At 40.3% G+C, this 19,715-nt stretch overlaps 1 protein-coding gene across 1 annotated transcript; it reads right to left on the minus strand.

Annotated features, from left to right (window-relative positions):
• Window positions 1-21: 21 nt before the first annotated feature.
• On the minus strand, window positions 22-19,707 carry jkamp (jnk1/mapk8 associated membrane protein). The gene is made up of 7 exons (XM_052016493.1): window positions 19,626-19,707; window positions 3,570-3,658; window positions 2,404-2,558; window positions 1,672-1,878; window positions 1,134-1,315; window positions 695-771; window positions 22-440 (listed from the first exon to the last, which is right to left on the minus strand). The coding sequence occupies exons 1-7, from the start codon at window positions 19,627-19,629 to the stop codon at window positions 222-224; spliced, it is 933 nt and encodes a 310-aa protein (XP_051872453.1). The 5' UTR covers window positions 19,630-19,707; the 3' UTR covers window positions 22-221.
• Window positions 19,708-19,715: the final 8 nt, after the last annotated feature.

Here is a 19,715-nt window from a genome sequence, read left to right on the forward strand (position 1 = left end):
TGCTACATTTCAGTTATCCAATGTGATGTATGCAGCTTACTTTATTAATATTTCCTTTTAGTGCAATTTTGTTCATGTGAAGAATATAAATAACAATCTTAACAAGCAATAAAAAAAAGTTTGTATGGTGATTACATTACTGTTTCTCCAGTTGTTAAAATTAATTTCTACACAATATATTTATTACTGCTAGGATATTGTTGTTTTTCCAATCATCATCTTTAATGTCCATTGCCACCTTCTGACAGTATCCTTGAAGGCTCTGTATATTTAGCAGTTAAAAGATAGAAAAGTGCTGGAGTGGGCACTAAGGCCAACAGTGGCAGATCCTGGTCCAGTTTATCCAGTCTGGAAATTGAGATTATTCCATAGGCATGTAGTATCCAATGACTAAACAGAACAATCATTCTCTTCTTTTTGGTGATCAAATCCTTGTAAGTCTGTAAGAGGAAAGTTTTTAAAATTATACATAGAATCTGATTTACATTTGTATTTTAAGTAGTTTTGTACTGAAAACAATTATCATATTTAGGAAGATTTTGAGATTACACTTTCTGTAATTCCTTAAGTGTTTGCATAGGTTGGAATTGAGCTATAATTCTTCTCGTACTAATTTTACATACTTTAAATCAATTGGTGCTAATATTATAATATGCTAGTTCTCCAAAGCCATATTTTGATTATTCTAACTTACCTGTATTTCTGAAGCAGACATGTATACTGCCAAAGTTACCAATGACAAGACTAGAATTATGTATGGAAAAGCATAATCTAAAAAATAGATGTTGAAAGTTAGGATAATATGCAGAAAATCAAATTAACATTAAAATGTAGTTATATACACATGTATTTTGCCAACAATTAAATTGGTATATACATTTAATTAGCATTTATTTCATATTAAGGTAATGTACGAGTAGCAACTCTGGTTCCTTAACTAGGAATGTAAAATAAACCAACTCTGAAGACCCTGAAATTTTTAGGCATATTCACTTGCAAAAAAAAAATTGGTCAAGAGATATCCTTTCCAGGATTCAGACCAAGATTCTATTGGTTAATTAAAGTCAAATATGTTATGGCTAACCTTCTATCAGAATTTTTTGAACTGTAGTTAATAACAACAATGCACTTACAAAGCAGGCCTCCACCAACTGCCTGAAGTACTGTAAGAATTGGGAAAAAATAGAGGGCTGCATAAATACTTTTAAATCGGTCTGACTTTCCAAGACCACACGCAATCTTTTTAACTAGGAGCGGACGAAGCAGCATCATGAAAACCAGACAAAAAGCATAGTATATGAAGACGATAGTGTATCTGAAAAGAAACAGAGAACAGCAACATCAATGAAGGTGAAATTTTCATTTTCCAAAGTTTTAGTTTTCATTTTTTTTTAAGATTCCCACTTCTGTTTGTAGCATCCAGTTTCTGAGGCATAACATCTGCTCAGAAAGCTGACATCCATTATTCTTGAATACACTACTTAATGGAAGTTTTAATTTAAAAAAAACAAAGACCCAAACAAATACAATTGATATGAACCAGAGGAATGCTTAGTTTACACCTTATTTTTAAAAAATTGTATCAAATGTACTTACACAATGGCAGTAAATAAATTAATATCAAGAAACTGAACAAGTCAGTATTGTACTTATTGAAAAACATATACTTACAAAGGAAATACAGCTTCCTGTGTACAATGCAATGTGGTGATGTAATCTGGACTGGGATTATAAAGCATTGTATACCAATCTGATAGCATCTTCACACGACAGGACCGGATTTTCAGCTCTCCTACTGGATCATTCACCAACAATGTGACAATGGCTGCAACAGCACATTCTAGTAATGCAGTCACATGCTGAAGAAGTGCACTGGAACTGTAAAAATAACAAAATTATATCAGATGAATTTGGTTTCAAATAAATTTCATCTGAGTCGTATGATTTAAGTGGGGATCTTGGAGTGATTATTGCCATGTTCTGGATCCTCAATCTAGATTCATTTCATTTACTTTGTGGACAAAACTGAACATTGTCATTATTTCTTTCTCTTGAACACAATCCAGTGTTATAACTATTGTTTTACAAATACATCTGTCTGTGCTTTTATTTGATACAAGTAACAGAAATAATTATTTGAGCATCCTCTTCTGTTTTAATTTAGATGTGCCGATGTCTACATACGCATCTGCATCTCAAGAGCATAAACATTCAGTTCTGTCCAGAATATAAATGAATTAAAATTGTTCATTCACATTTTACATTAATAGATTTTCACCCCTTTGGACCCTATTGGATATAAATTTATGACTCAAATAAAAATACAATGCTGAATCTACTATGACACTTATCCCATTATAATAACACCATTATTCGCATCCCAGTTTCTCAAATATCACAAACCTCTTTTTGCCCGAGTACCATTCGATAAAGAACCAATGCAGAAGCAAAGGTAGAACTGCCATGAAACCAAGATACAGCCAGTCATACAACTCTGGTGATTCCTCACATTTACGACAAATCTTCAGGGCATCTGATCTTTCCCCTCTTGGGCATACCTGTTGAGCAATTTTTAGGGCAAATGAAAAAGCTTTCCAACTTTTCTGCACCAGAGTATAAACACATGCTATGCTGCCACACTGATATAGGTAGAGTACATCTACACCATATCTTCAATAACTATTTTAATTGAAAAAAAAGTCAAACTAGTTTGGAATTAAATTAGAAATGATAATGGAGCTGCTATCAACTTGCTTCTGGATTCAAACTACAAATCCCTTTATTACAAAACTATAACCACAGGCTCGCGTAATCTCGAGTGCTTTAGGTTTGAATTTAGCTGTAATCAAAGTTAACTTATAAAGTGGTACAACTAGATTAAATTTTAAATTACTTCTATTCACATTGTAAGCATTTAAGAATCAATTGTGAGGATGTACGAATGCTCTTTTGAACAGGGAGATGGTTTTAAAAATCAGTACATGTAGTTCTGTATACACAAAATATAATTTAAATCTAAAAGAAAAATGCTGCAGAAGCTTAAGTCCCAAAACAAAAATGCTAGAAATGCACAAGAGGTCAAGCAGTATTTGTGGAGAAAGAAAGAGAATTAATATTTCTGATTGATGATCTTTCACCAGGACAGTTCTGATGAATGGTTTTTGACCTGAAACACTGTTTCTCTCTCCACTCATGCTGACTGAACTGCCGTGTACTTCCTGCAATTTCTGTTTTTAAAACTGATCTATAACCCTGATTTTGTCACACTGAAAAGTCCAACATATGGTGAAAGCAAATGACAAAATATAGACCGCCTAAAAGGGAACACTGCATTCCACAAAAGTTAGAAAAAGTAAATTGAAAATGACATTTGGATTGTGGGTCTAGGATTGTATGATTAATATAATTTCCAAATTTTCATTATTTAATTAACTAAATAAAATACAGAATATAGGTAACAGTCAGCATCGAATTACCTCATTCCAAAATATTCTCTAAACTAATCTGCCTACTAATCAGAGCATCTCCAAGTTTACTATGCAAGAAATACAAAAATGAACAAAGCTCACCCCACAGTCTCCATATTGTAGCTGACTATCATTTGCAATTTCCTTTATTTGCTTTCCACAATATAATCCAGGGCATATCAAATCAACATCTGAAATGAAATATAATTTAAAAACAGACTGCATTAATGATTAAATGAATTCAGATAAAATTATAATTCATTCTAATTCCCATTTAAATAATTATAAAATATTTTAAAAGCATAATTATTCTAACCTATTTAAATGAAATTGATTTTCAAAACAGAATCTGACTGTGTGGAATCCCAGCAAAACTGAATTCAGTGGTGGTTGAACAGAAAACCCTGCAGAGACTGAAGTTATACCTCATACAGGTATGTGATGTGATTGTCAGAGGCATCTCATCACATCCCCGGGCCATCAATACTAAAGTTTCTTAAGGATGTGTGAACGGGTCAAACATCTTCACAACCCAGAACAGTAGCAGCTTCTTTCCATATCTAAAAAAGCAAAAAACTAGGTCTCTTACAGATAGAAACTGTAGAATTTATAATGGAGAATAAGGAAATGGCAGAGGAATTCTACAAATAATTCATGTATGTTTTCATAGTGTTACGTACCAGCAACAAAAGAAACACACCGAGTCATGTATAAGTGTTAGAAACTATTTTATTAATGACTACTTATGATAATAAGAAAAATAAAAATGTTAGATATTAAACATTAACCCCAAAAACTAGGCTCGAAGTGTGTGTGTGTGGCAAATTCCCAAACTCCAAGTCCAGGAATAGTTCTCAAAGTTCAGTTCAGTAAGTCTAAGGTGAAACGTGAGCAAAGGCTTTTGCAAAACCACCATTGACTGAAGAGAAAATGTAGAGAGAGAATAGAGAGAAATTACAAAATCCAAATGTTCCATGATGGAACCCATACGACACCTCAGTCACTGATGATCTCCACTGCTTTGTTCCCAAGTATCTGCCACCCTGAAAGGCATTCGAGACATGGCCATCCACAAAAATACCTGTTTCACTCTACAGGTTAGTGACAAAGTGGACTCCACTGGATTATTCCACAAATCCATACGTGGGTTGTAGTGACAGACACAGTTATTGTTTTTTATCCTTCGATACAGAGACCAGCAGACAGGGTCTCTCTCTCCCTCTCTCTCTTTTCTGACTGAACCATATACGTCAGCACGTTGTTATCTTGCTGTTGTCGTAACGACACCACACGCACACTCTTCTGTACTATGTCTTAAAGGGACATTCACCAAATAGCGACCTAATCCATAACAACAGAAAGTATAAAAACTCCCCAAAGCACTGGCAAACCAAGCATCCAGTACAAATAAGGAAAAAGGAAAATATGAGCACTGGTTAAATAAAAACAAAAAAGTTACTGAGCCTGAAAATAAATCAAGAACCTAATAACCTTAATCAAAAAGTTTGAAAGAAATGACTATAGAGATAAAGATCAAGTTTATTATCAGCAACATATGTCGAGAAATTGGTTTTGCTGCAGCAGTACAGTGCAAGATATAAAAATTACTGTAAGTTACCATAAAATAAATAAAATAGTGCAAAAGAGGAATAACGAAGTAGTGTTCATGGACTGTTCAGAAATCTGATGGTGGAGGGGAAGAAGCTGTTCCTAAAACGTTGAGTGTGGGTCTTCAGGCTCCTGTACCTCCTCCCTGATGGTAGTAACGAGAAGAGGGCATGTCCCGGGTGGTAAGGGTCCTTAATGATGGATACCACCTTCTTGAGGCACCGCCTGTTGAAGATGTCCTTGATGGTGGGGAGGTTTGTGCCCGTGATGGAGCAGGCTGAGTCTACATCCCTCTGGAGCCTCTTTCAATCCTGAGCATTGGAACCTCCATACCAGGTGATGATGCAACCAGTCAGAATGCTCTCCACCGTACATCTGTAGAAGTTTGCAAGAGTCTTTGGTGACATATCAAATCTCCTCAAACTCCTAATGAAGTAGAGCCGCTGGCGTGCCTTCTTCGTGATTGCATCAATGTGTTGGGCCCAGGATAGATCCTCTGAGATGTTGACACCCAAGAACTTGAAGCTGCTCACCTTTACACTCGGATCCCTCATGAGGACTGGTGTGTGTTCTCCCGACTTCCCCTTCCTGAAGTCCACAATCAATTCGTTGGTCTTGCTGACGTTGAGTTGGAGGTTGTTGTTGCGACATCACTCAACCAGCTGATCTCTCTCAATCCTATACACCTCCTCCTCGCTATCTGAGATTCTGCCAACAACAGTGTTGTCATTGGCAAATTTATAGATGGTGTTTGAGCTGTGCTTAGCCACACAGTCATGAGTGTAGAGAGAGTAGAGTAGTGGGCTAAGCATGCATCCTTGAGGTGCGCTTGTGTTGATTGTCCGCGAGGAGGAGATGTTATTACCAATCCACACTGACTGTGGTGTCCCAATAAGGAAGTCAAGGATCCAGTTGCAAAGGGAGGTACGGAAGCCCATGTTTTGAAGCTTGTTGCTTAGTACTGAGGGGATGATGGTGTTGAACGCTGAGCTGTAATCAATAAACAGCAACCTGACGTATGTATTGCTCTTGTCTAGTTGCTCCAAAGCCAAGTGAAAAGCCAGTGAGATTGTGTCCGCTGTAGTCTTGTGGTGGCGGTAGGCAAATTGCAGCGGGTCCAGGTCCTTGCTCAGGCAGGAGTTAATTCTAGCCATGACCAACCTCTCAAAGCACTTCATCACAGTAGATATGAGTGCTACTGGGTGATAGTCATTGAGGCAGCTCACCTTGCTCTTCTTGGGCACCGGTACAATTGATGCCTTTTTGAAGCAGGTGGGAACCTCTGCAGCAAAGGCTGAAGATGTCCTTGAACACTCCAGCCAGTTGATTGGCACAGATTTTCAGTACTCTGCCAGGTACACCATTGGGGCCTGACGCCAGCCTCCGAGACAGAAATCACAGGGTTGCCAGATGCTGTAGGGACTTGCACAGATGTAGTGTTATTCTCCCTTTCAAAGCGTGCATAAAAGGCGGTGAGCTCATCAGGGAGTGAAGCATCACTGCCATTTATGCTATTAAGTTTCGCCTTAGGGAAGTAATGGTATGCAGACCCTGCCACAGCTGTTGTGCATCCAATTGTTTCTCCAGCTTCACTTGGAATTCCACAGACTCTGGAAGGTTTCTGCAGATTGGAGACTAGGAAGTGTGACCCCCACTAATTAAGAAAGGAGGAAGAGAGGAAACAAGGAACTACCAATCTGTTAGCCTTACACTGCTAGTCAGGAAGTGGCTGGAATCTGTAACGAAGAATGTGATATTAAGTTACTTAGAAAATTATGTGATTTAGAAGAGTCAAGGTGCGTTTACAAATGAGAAATCATGTTTGACTAATTTACTGGAGTTATTTGAAAATGTACATGAGGAAGAACCAATGGATGTGGTATATTTCAATTTTCAGAAGGCTTCTGATAAGGTCCGACACACGAGGATGGTCAACAAGGTTAGCGTACATACGGAACAAAAGAGCTGGTCATTGACTTCAGGGGCGGTGTACATGCACCTGCCTATATCAATGGTGGTGAGGTCAAGAGGGTTGAGAGCTTCAAATTCCTGGGAGTGAATATCACCAATAGCCTGTCCTGGTCAAATCACATAGATGCCACAGCCAAGAAAGCTCACCAGCACCTCTACTTCCTCAGGAGGCTAAAGAAATTCGGTATGTCCCCTCTGACACTCACCAACTTTTATTGATGCACTATCCTATCTGGATGCATCACGGCTTGGTACGGCAACTGCTCTGCCCAGGACCGCAAGGAACTGCAAAGAGTTGTGGACACAGCCCAGCGCGTCACGGAAACCAGCCCTCCTCCTTGGACTCTGTCTATACCTCTCGCTGCCATTGCAGAGCAGCCAGCATAATCAAAGACCCCACCCACCCGGGTCATTCTCTCTTCTCTCCTCTTCCATCGGGTAGAAGATACAGGAGCCTGAGGGCACGTACCATCAGGTTTAAGGACAGCTTCTACCCCACTGTGATAAGACTATTGAACGGTTCCCTTATACGATGAAATGGACTCTGACCTCACGATCTATCTTGTTGTGACCTTGCACCTTATTGCACCGCACTTTCTCTGTAGCTGTGACATTTTACTCTGTACTGTTATTGTTTTTACCTGTATAACCTCAATGCACTCTGTACTAACTTAATGTAACTGCACAGTGTAATGAATTGACCCGTACGATCGGTATGCAAGACAAGTTTTTCACTGTACCTCGGTACAAGTGACAATAATAAAGCAATACCAATTTGGGGTAATATACTAGCACAGACCGAGGGTTAATAGATGGGACCTTTTCACGTTCTAAGGCTGTGATTAATGGGGTAATGCAGGTATCAGTGCTTAGGCCAAAGTGATCTTCATGCTGTCACTGATATGGTTGAGGGGACCAAATGTACCTTTGTCAAGTTTGCTGATTACACGAAAATAAGTGGAAATGTGAATAATGAAAACTAAACTAATTTCAAATACTGGAAATCTAAACTATAAATAGAAAATGCTAGAAACACTCAGCAGGTCAGGCCATATCTGTACAAAGAGAAACAGAGCCAAGGTTTCAGTTTAAGACCCTTCATCAGACCTTATGGCACGAATGTGAAAGATTGTGAGTAATGATGATACAAAGAGTATTCAAAGAGATTACAAACTGAGCAGCAAAAACGCAGTGGATGGAGAACAACACAGAAAATGTGAGATGATGCAATATTGGTAGGGGGAATGGGAATCCATGCAGAAAGACAGAGGGAAGCAAAGCAGAGGCCAGAGCAAACGTTAGAAAAGAGACAAGTAAGAGTGGAGTATAGGAAAGTCAAATGCTAAAGACACAAAGAAAAGGACAATGAGTATAACGGCACTTTATCTGAATGCCCGTAATATTCGAAACAAAGTCAGTGAACTTGCGGCACAAATCAGTACAAAGGAGTATGATTTAGTGGCCCTTACAGAAACATGGTTGCAGGGTGGAGATGATTGGGAATTAAATATCCAAGGGTATCAGGTAATATGGAAGGATAGGCAGGAAGGTAAGGGAGGTGGGGTAGCACTCTAAGAATGAGATCAGGGCGATAGTGAGGGACGATAGTGAGGGATGCATGTAAGAATGGAACACAAGTTGGCATGGGGGACTTTAACTTCCACATAGATTGGGCAAATCAAGTTGGTCGAGGCAGTCTTGAGGAGGACTTCATAGAATGCATTCATGATAGCTTTCTTGTACAGCATATTAGTGAACCTACAAGGGAAAATGCTGTGTTAGATCTGGTCCTGCGCAATGAGACAGGGAAAATTAATGATTTTGTAGTTAGGGATCCTCTTGGAAAGAGTGATCATAGTATGATTGAATTTCTCATACAAATGGAGGGTGCAGTAGTGCAATCTAAGACCAGTGTATTATGCCTAAACGAGGAAGACTACAACAGGATGAGGGAGGAGTTGGCTAGTGTAGACTGGAAACACAGGCGATATGGTGGCACAGTTGAGGAACAGTGGAAGACTTTCAAAGAGATTTTTCATGATGCTCAACAAAAGTATATTCCAGTTAAAAGCAAGGACAACAAGGATGAGGGGAGCCAGCCTTAGATAACTAAGGAAATAAAAGGCGGCATCAAGCTAAATGCTCATGCATACAAAGCCGCCAAGAGTAGTGGGAAACTGGAAGACTGGGAAAACTTTAAAAAGCAACAAAGGACCACTAAGCAAGCAATAAGGAAAGGGAAGATAGATTATGAAGGTAAACTAGCACAAGATATAAAAACAGATAGTAAAAGTTTATATAATTATATAAAGCAGGAAAGGGTGACTAAAGTGAACATAGGTCCCTTGGAAAATGAGGAGGAGGAACTAACATTGGGTAATGCGGAAATGGCAGAGGCCTTGAACAACTATTTTGTGTCAGTCTTCACCGTGGAGGACATGTCTAACATGCCAAAGAGAGATGGGATGCGATGGAAGGTGAGGACCTCAATACAGTCGCTGTCACTAAAGAGGTAGTGATGAGCAAACTACTGCGCCTAAAGGTAGACAAGTCCTCTGGTCCTGATGGGATGCATCCCAGGGTACTGAAAGAAATGCCTGAAGTTATAGTAGAGGCATTTGTGATAATTTACCAAAATTCTCTGGATTCTGGGCAGGTCCCGGCAGAATGGAAGACAGCAAATGTCACATCACTGTTCTAAAAAAGGATGTACACAAAAGGCAGGTAACTATAGGCCAGTTAGCTTAATGTCCCTAGTTGGGCAAATGCTTGAAGCTATCATTAAGGAAGAAATAGTGAGACATCTGGATAGAAGTGGTTCCATCAGGCAGACACAGGATGGATTCAGGAAGGGCAGGTCCTGTTTGACAAACTTACTGGTGTTCTTTGAGGATATAATGAGCGTAGCAGATAGAGGGGAACAGGTGGATGTTGTATACTTGGATTTCCAGAAGGCGTTCAATAAGGTGTCGCATAAAAGATATCCATAAGGATGCATGGAGTTGGGAGTAAGATATTAGCATGGATAGAGGATTGGTTAACCCATAGAAGGCAGAGAGTTAGGATAAATGGGTATTTCTCTGGCTGGCGATCAGTAGTGAGCAGGGTGCCACAGGGGTCAGTGCTGGGCCCACAACTGTTCACAATATACATTAACGATTTGGAAGAGAGGACCGAGTGTAGTGTATCTAAGTTTGCTGATGACACTAAATTTAGTGGAAAAGCAAATTGTTCAGAGGATGCGGAGAGTCTGCAGAGATATAGATAGGTTAATTGAGTGGGCAAGGGTCTAGCAGATGGAGTACAATATTGGTAAATGCGAGGTCATCCACTTTGGAAGGAAAAACAGAAGATCAGATTATTTAAATGGTGAAAGATTGCAGCATGCTGTTGTGCAGAGGGACTTGGGAGTGCTTGTGCATGAATTGCAAAAGGTTGATTTGCAGGTGCAACACATTATCAAGGCGGCAAATGGAATGTTGGCCTTCATTGCTAGAGGGATTGATTTTAAGAGCAGGGAGGTTATGCTGCAACTGTACAGGGTGCTGGTGAGGCTGCACCTGGAGTACTGCATGCAGTTCTGGTCTCCTTGCTTGAGGAGAGATAAACTGACTTTGGAGGCGGTGGAGAGGAGGTTCACCAGGTTGATTCCGGAGATGAGGGGGTTAGCTTATGAGGAGAGATTGAGTCGCCTGGGACTATGCTCGCTGGAATTCAGAAGAATGAGAGGGGATCTTATAGAAACACATAAAATTATGAAAGGGATAGATAAGATAGAGGTTGGAAGGTTGTTTCCACTGGTAGATGAGACTAGATCTAGGGGGACATAGCCTCAAGATTTGGAGGAACAGATTAGGATGGAGATGAGGAGGAACTGCTTTTCCTAGAGAGCAGTGAATCTGTGGAACTCTCTTCCCAGGGAAGCAGTAGAGGCTACCTCGTTAAGTATATTTAAGACTTAGATATAGATACAGATTTTTGCATAGTAGGGGAATTAAGGGATATGGGGAAAAGGCAGGTAGGGGGATCTGAGTCCACGGCCAGGTTAGCCATGATCCTATTGAATGGTGGAGCAGGCTCAATGGGCCAGATGGCCTACTCCTGCTCCTATTTCTTATGTTCTTATGGTAGGATAACAAAAACGTTAAGTAATTTTTTAAATGAGAGATTGGGAAAAGTTGATATTCAAAGGAACCGGAGTGTCCTTGTATGCAATAGACTGATTGCTAAAATGCAGCTTTAGCAGGCAACTGAGGAGCCAAATCATAAGTTAGCCTTTTGAGTACAAGAGCAAAACTGTTTTACTATAATTATGTAGGGCCTTGATTTGAGATCACACTTGGAACTGTGCATCCAATTTTGGTTTCTTCACCAAACAAAAAAGATATATTTACCCTAGAGGGAATTCAATGAAGAACTGGTTTCTGGGATTGGAGAGAGGAAGGGAAAGGGGGTCTGTCATATGTAGAAATATTGAGTAGGTTAGGCTATTATAATTCAGGCAAATCCACCTTACGGGGAGGGGTTCTGTGCTCCTAGAAAACTACCTGCATTGTTATTCTCAGTAATATGAAGCCATGTCAACTAGCATGCAACAAGAAATGTTAAGTTGAAAAAAAATTTGCATTCACTGTTATCACATAAATTGCATAAGAGCAAATATTAATTCAGTATACCGGATTTTTTGGTAGTGATTTGTGAGTTCCATAAGAGTGAATTTCCATTACCCAAACTGCTGTAATGTGGGGGCTGCCTGTACTCTAATGCTTAGGAGAATGAGAGGTAACCCAACCGAAATGAACTTAAATCCATGGAGCTCGAACGGTAGATACGGGGAGGAATGTTTCCCTGGCTAAGCAGTCTCGAGCTAGGATTCACAGTCTCAAAATAAGAGGTGGGCTATTTGGGACTGAGATGAGGAGAAATCTCTTGAAAGAGTGGTGAATCTCTGAAATTCCCTACTCTAGAAAGCTGTCAGCATTTAATCCATGACTATATTGAAAACTGAGACTGATAGATTTTTGTATATTAACAAGTCAAGGATTATAGGGATGAGATTACGCTTAGATAAAGATGAGGTCTAATCATTGAATGGAAAAATCAGGCTTTAAAGGCCTATTCCTGCTATTTCTTCTGTTCATATAACAAAGGTCAGGGAAAGGGATGGAATTGGTAGCTGGCAAATGAAGTTTGTGGGGGGGGGGGGGGGAGGAGAAACTGAAAATAATGGCTTCAGGCTTTCCAACATTTTTGTCACTGAACACAATATGTGCAGTATCTTAGATGCACACAATGCAATACCCAACTCAAAGCTAATTTGAGAACATTTCTCAGTGCTACAATTGAGAAAGGTAGGTGCCGTAATAATGTAGAAATACCAAGATATGCAAGGTTCATGCACAAAATCACAAACACTGCATTCCTTATGCACCAAGTATGAAAGTTCTATATGAAAGTGTCAAATACTTCATCACCTTCCTTGTGGGAAGCCAAGGAAGAAACTGCAGGGGCCCTGGCAGAGATATTGGCATCAGTTTTAGCCACCAGTGAGATACCAGAAGACTGGAGGGTGGCTAATGTTGGGCCTTTATTTAGGAAAGGCTACGAGGACAAGCCAGGGAACTGCAAGCTGGTGAGCCCAACATCAGTGGTGGGAAAGTTACTGGAAGGGATTCTGAGGGACAGGATCTACCAACATTTGGAAAGGCAAGGATTGATGTGCGTGGCAAGTCACGTAGCACAAATTTGATTGTTTTGAGAAGGTGATGAAGAGGATTGACGAGGGCAGGGCAGTAAATATGCACATGGACTGACTAGATCCCATTTGGTAGGTTAGTCTGGAAGGTTAGATCCAGGGTGAGCTAGCCAATTGGGTACAAAATTGGCTTAGCAGAAGGAGTCAGATGGTGGTAGTGGTGGGTTATTGTTCAGATTGGAGGCTTGTGACAAGTGGGATGCCATAGGGATCGGTGCTGGGTCTATTGTTGTTTGTCATCTATATTAATGATGATAATGTTGTTAACATGGTTAATAAGTTTGTGGATGACACCAAAATTGGTGGTGTAGTGGACAGTAAATAAGGTTATCTGAGATTACAACTGGATCTAGGTGAACTAAGGAAATGGGCAAAGGAATGGCAGATGAAATTTAACTCAGACAAGTCCGAGGTGTTCCACTTTGGTAAGTTAAACCAGGGCAGCACTTACACAGCAAATGGTAAGGCACTGATGAGTGTTGTAGAACAGAGAGACCTAGGGGTACAGGTACAGAGTTCCATGAAGTGACACAAGTAGACAGAGTGGTGAAGGTGGCATTTGGCATGTTACTGGCATTGGAGGGCTTGAGTTACAAGGAGAGGCTGGACCTTTTTTTTACCTGGAGTTTAGGAGATTGAGTAGTAGCCTTGTATATAATAACATAAAGGCCATAGTTAAGGTGGATGGTCACTGTCTTATACCCAGGATAGGGGAGTCTGAAACTAGTGGGCATAGGTTTAAAGTGAGAGGAGAAAGATTTAAAGGGGAGCTGAGGGGCAACTTTTTCCCACATGGTGGTGGGTACATGGAATGAGCTGTCAGAGGAAGCTGTATTTACATTTAAAAGACATTTGGACATGTTTATGGATTGGAAACATTTAGGGGGATCTGGGCCAAATGGGACCAGCCCAGGTAGGTAACTTGTAACTCAGGCTGGAGAGGGGAGCAGGGTGCAAGCCAGTGGCTGGGGAGGCAAGCAGGGTGAGAACTGAGGGGTGGACAAGTAGAGCATGAGCTGGGGAGTGGAATCCAGCATGGGTCAGATGCATAACTAGGGTCCAGAGCATGGAGCAAATGTGCCCAGAGTCAGGGATGGGGTTGGGAACATGGGTAGGTTGTGGCCACGATCCGGGTCTGAAGGGCTTGTATGTTTCAGCTTGTTTCGACAAGCTGAAACTCACTGCGTTCTGTTCCCCACTCCATTTAAACTCATCAGGGCCCTGTTTCCTGCTCCATTTAAAATATCAGGTTCTTGAAAAATGTATTATACTTCTAAGTTTGCAGTGAGCTTGTACATGGGTTTAAGATGAGAGGGAGGAGGTTTAAGAGGGACCTGAGAGGGAAAATTATTCACATAGAGTAGTTGGTATCTGGGATGAGATGCCAGAGGATGAGCTGCAGAGGCAGGAACAGTAACAACATTTAAGAGGCATCGGGACAGGTACTTTAATGAGCAATGCATAAAGGGATATGGAATTAATGCAGGCATGGGATTAGTCTAGATGGTCAGCATAGATGTGGTGAGCCAAAGGGCTCATACGTAGAATACAACCATGACTCTACTTTGTAACATGTAAAAAAAATTGTGAAATTAAAGGGTGTTGGAGTTAAAGGGTATAGGAGTTACATTCAACAGTGCAGAAAATCTGCAGAACTGGTACCAAAGTCCCAGTGGTGCTGGATGGGTTATATCAGTTCTCAAGACTAACATTTTTATCATGTAGCATTGGCGTCAATCACATAAATTGCAAATTTAGAGCAAAGTAAATCATATCTACATTTCTCTGACAATGCAAATATTAGATGTAACTTCTGAATTTTACTTTTACAATGACAATCTTATTAAAAACAATTTGTATTTTCATATTGGGACTTCCACATCTTTCACAAAACAAGTGGCCACATAAGTAGCTGCCAGTACTGTGACCTGACCATTTCAAAAGGGAGGGTAAAAGAAAACAGTGAACTAGCGACTTGTTAGCCTATCAGTAGTAGTGAGAAAAATGCTGGAATCTTTACAGTTACACTGAAGCAATGTAATAGTAGGACACTTAGACATTAATAGAACAGATTCAGGATAAGATTGTGAAAGGAAAATCATGTTTGATTAATCTATTTGAGACCTTTGAGGATGTGATTAGTACAACAGGTATGAGGAAACCAGAGGTGGAGGTCTAGTTACACTTTCATAAAGACTTTTGACAAGGTTCCACACTTGGGGATGGTCAGTGATACTACAGAACATGGAACTGTGGGTAATATTCTGGCATTGAGTAAGAACTTGTTAACAGACAACAGTAGGAATAAATGGATCTTTCTCAGTGTGACAGGCTGCAACTGATGGGGTACCAATGGGATGGAAGCTTGCATTCCAGTCATTCATAATCTTTCTCATTTGAGGGAACAAAATTCCTCAAAGACTCTTCTTCCAGTGCCCTTTGAGGAAGAGACTTCCAAAGACTCATGTACTTCTGAGAGAAAAAAAAAGCTTCATCTGTTTTAAATGGGTGACCTCTTGTTTTTTTAAACAATAATCCCTAGTTTTTGATTCTCCTCGAAGAGTAAATATCCTCTCCACATCCAACCTATTAAGACTGCTAAAGACCTTTTAAAATTCAGTCATGTTCCCTCTCAGTCTGGGACAAAAATAAAACAGGAAAAGTAGCTCCAGTGTGGCTAACAAAGAAAATTACAGATTGTTTCAGATCCAAGAAGACACATAAATCAGCACATAAAAGCAGTGAACTTGAGAACTGGGATCATTTAGAATGCAAATGAGAGGGAGGAACCGAAGACAATCAGCATGAGTAGGAAACAGTGTTATGGAAATTGATGGGACTGAAAACCAATAAACCCCCAGAGCCCAATACTCTGCAACCCAGAGCACTTATGGAAGTGGCCATAGAAACAGTGGATGCATCGGTGGTCACTTTCAACAATCTTTGGACTCTGGACCAGTTCCTATGGATTGGAGGGTAGTTGATGTAATCCACTATTTAAATGAGGGAGGAGAGAGAAAACTTTGAATTACAGACTGGACAATTTTGAAGATACAACTAGTAGAGTAGTGGGAAGAACCAGTCTAGCACGGACCCACCCCTGGTCACACATAAAAAGCTCTCCTGAATGCACTTTAAAAATTCCACCTCATCTAATCCCTTCACTCTAACACAATCCCAGTTTATCTAGGGGAAGTTGAAATCTCTGACTATGATAACTCTATTTCTATTACACCCGTTATTTACCTACATACTGTATCTGCTCCTCTACCTTCCATCAACTGTTGGGAGGCCCATATGACCTCAACAAAGTGATTGCTTCTTTTTATTTCTAATCTCTATTCATAAGGCCCTATTTGAAGTCTTCTAGATTATTGTCTATCAATACTGTAGTGATGGACTCCTTGTAATGCCACATCTTCCTTTACATCCCCTACAGAATTAAAGATCAGTTACTAAATTACCTATCAAAGTATAAAGCTTTCTTTAAAAAAAAGAAAAGCCCTATTTAAATTGTACCTCATTCTAAGTACAAGTTGAGAGAAGGTTTGATGTACAACTGGGTCCATGGATATGAAAGAGACTGCAATGTAGTGAGTAACAGTCATATTATTTAAATGTTTTAAATTTCATTTCATTTTGTAGTTGTTCCTTCAACCTATTTAAAATAGATCACTTCTGTTTAGCTTTTGGGTGGCCACACGAGTGATACAAAGGTTAATTTAGAAAAGAGTACAATTTAGAATGTAATTGGCATATTGGCCTCTATTGCAAGAGGGCTGGAATTTAGAAATAGAAAATTATTGTTTAGGGTATTGGCAAGGTTGCACTTGGAATATTATGTACAGTCATAGAGTCATACAGCACAGAACTGGACCCTTCAACCCACCATGTCCATCCCAAACATTTTGTCCAACTGCACTAATCCCATGCCTGCATTGGGTCCAAATCCTTCTCTGCCTTGCCTATTTAAGTGCCTGTATAAATGTCTCTTAAATGTTATGATTGTATGTGACACCACCACCTCCTCTGGCAGAGAGTTCCAGGTATCAACCACTTTCCCTTCAAATCCCCTTTAAAACTCCTTCCTCTCACTTTAAACCTATTACCTCTTGTTTTTGATATCCCTACCATGGAAAAAAATTCTATCTACCCTCTCTATGCCTTTTATAATTTTATAAACTTCCATCAGGTCACCCCTCAGCTTCGTTCACTCTAGGGAAAACAAACCCAGCCTATCCAATCTCTCCCCATAACGAAAGTCCTCCAATCCAGGCAACATCCTGGTGAAGCTCCTCTGTTCTCCTTTCTTCACAACCACATTCTTCCTGTAGGGTGGTGACCAGAACTGCACACAATACTCAAAGTACGGTCCAACTGTGTTTTGTTAAATTGTGATATAACATCTGAACTTTTATATTCCACATTCCAAAGACGTATGGGTTAGGAAGTTGTGGGCATGCTATGTTGGCACCGGAAGCATGGCGACACTTGCGGGCTGCCCCCAGAACACTCTACGCAAAAGATGCATTTCACTGTGTGTTTCAATGTACATGTGACTAACAAAATCTTATCTTATTCTTTGCCCTGACCTATGAAGGAAAGCATGGCGTATCCACTCTTTACCACCATATCTACCCACGTGGGCACTTTCAGTGAACTACAGACTTGAAACCCAATGTCCAGTTTAGGTTCCTTATTTAAGAAAGGATATATAGGCATTGGAGGCAATTGAAAGAGATTCATTAGGTTAATTTCTGGGATGAGAGGGTTGTCCAATACCAATTGTCTAAAGAAATTGGATTTATATTCTCTGGTATTTAGAAATAAATATTTCAAAACAAATAAGATCATAAGTGGGCATGACACAAAAGGTGTCAAAGTGTATCCAAAGTGAGAGGCACTCAAATGAGGAGACATTGTTACAAGATTTGGGGATAGCTCAGATCTTGCAACAATATTGACATGCATGGGAACCACCTCTCATGGAGGGTGGCAAACCTCTGGAATTTTCTATCCCAGAGGGTTATGGAGGAAAGATTATTGGAAAACAAAAATTAAACTTTTTCTGGCTTTGCATTAAAGCCACTTGATGTTCTCTCATGAAGGCCACTTTAATTTTAAATGTGGGATAATTAAGTCCCAGGGATAAACAAAAGCAAGCCTCATTGTATGACATTAAGAGTTTAAACAAATGAGACCCAATAATAACTTTAGTTAAATAAACAAAAAGCAAAACAACATGATTCAGTTAAAATTGGCATCTTGGCTTGGTGACAATTTAACCAAAAATTTTTAAATTCATACCCCTTCAAAATCAAAATTGTTTCTTCTTAATTGTTTATCACCAGAATTAGTGGTACTATTGCTTTTTGCACCTCAGAAACTATAATGTTCAAAATATTAAGTAAATTCAGTGATCCATAACATGAGAACATTTTGTTTTCTGGGGAGCCAGGTGAATAATGAGTTCTAATTAACTTAATCATAATTTTTTTAGGCAGCACGGTAGTGTAGTGGTCAGCGCGACGCTATTACAGCGCCAGCGATCAGGGTTCGATTCCCGTCGCTGTCTGTAAGGAGTTTGTACATTCTCCCGTGTCTGTGTGGGTTTCCTCCGGGTGCTCCGGTTTCCTCCCACATTACAAAGACGTACGGGTAGGTTAATTTGGCGTTTAAAATGGGTGGCGCGGACCCATTGGGCTGGAAGGGCCTGTTACCACGCTGTAAATAAAATTTTTAAAAATTTAATTTAAATTTAAAAACAAAGTGGAGATAGATAATTTTTTGAAAGATTGGGGGACTGTGAGCTATGAGGAAGAGGAGGCATCTGGGGCAGATCGGCCATGATCATGTTGAATAGCAGGGCAGGCTGAAAGGGCGTACTATTGCTCCTTTTTTTTAAATGTATTTTCCTAATTAACATCAGAGAACTTAAATATCTGGTTTACTTGTCCCAGTTCCAGAAGCCACCTGGTTAGGCAGAGTAAGTCCATACTCTGTGATTCAGAAGCTACTTCCATTACAAATCCTAGAGAATAGATTTACTGCAACCATCTCTCCTCACAACCACTGATCTCCAACCACACAAAGGCGATGGCAAGTGTCAATTCTCTTCAGTTAGTCATAGTCCTCCCCAATTCACCCTCCAGGTAAAACAAACTGCTCTTTTTTTAAAAAAACATTTGGAAGATTTTCCACCAATTTTCTCAACATATTTATAGAAAACAGCACAGCACAGCACAAAAACAGGCCCTTCAGCACACAATGTTGTGCCAAACTAATTGAATGTCTAGCTAAACTAGCCCCTCCTGCCTACAAAGTGTCCATACCCCTTCATTCTCTGCACATTCATGTGCCTATTTAAGAGCCACTTAAATGCCTCCATCAGATTTGCCTCCACCACCACCACGCAGTGCATTCCAGGTACTCACCACTCTGAGTAAAAACTGCCCCACACAGCTCCTTTGAATTTACCCCCTCTCACTCTAAATGGATGCCCTCCAGTATTTTGACCCCTGGGAAATAGGCTTCCTACTCAATCTATCGCCTCTGGTAATCTTATAGACCTCTATCCCCTCAGCCTCCGCCGCTCCAGAGAAAACAACCCAAGTTTGTCCAACCGCTCCGTATAGCGCACGCCCTCTACTCCAGGCAGCATCCTGGCGAACCTCTTCTGCACCCAACTCCCCATCCTTCCTGTAATGGGGCGACCAGTATTGAATGAAATGCTCCAACTGCGGCCTAACCGTCATTACACGCTCACTAACTACCGGTAGGATGATCAGGCCCTACAGACCCCGACTCGTAAGTCACCACCTTACCCATGGCGAAGCCCAGCGAACCACTCAACTCCACACACCCCAGGCCCGGCCGCAGCCCCAAACCGGAACACAGCCGCCCACTTCCGGCTG

Source organism: Pristis pectinata, chromosome 1, assembly GCF_009764475.1.
Source record: "Pristis pectinata isolate sPriPec2 chromosome 1, sPriPec2.1.pri, whole genome shotgun sequence".
Lineage (NCBI taxonomy): Eukaryota > Metazoa > Chordata > Chondrichthyes > Rhinopristiformes > Pristidae > Pristis > Pristis pectinata.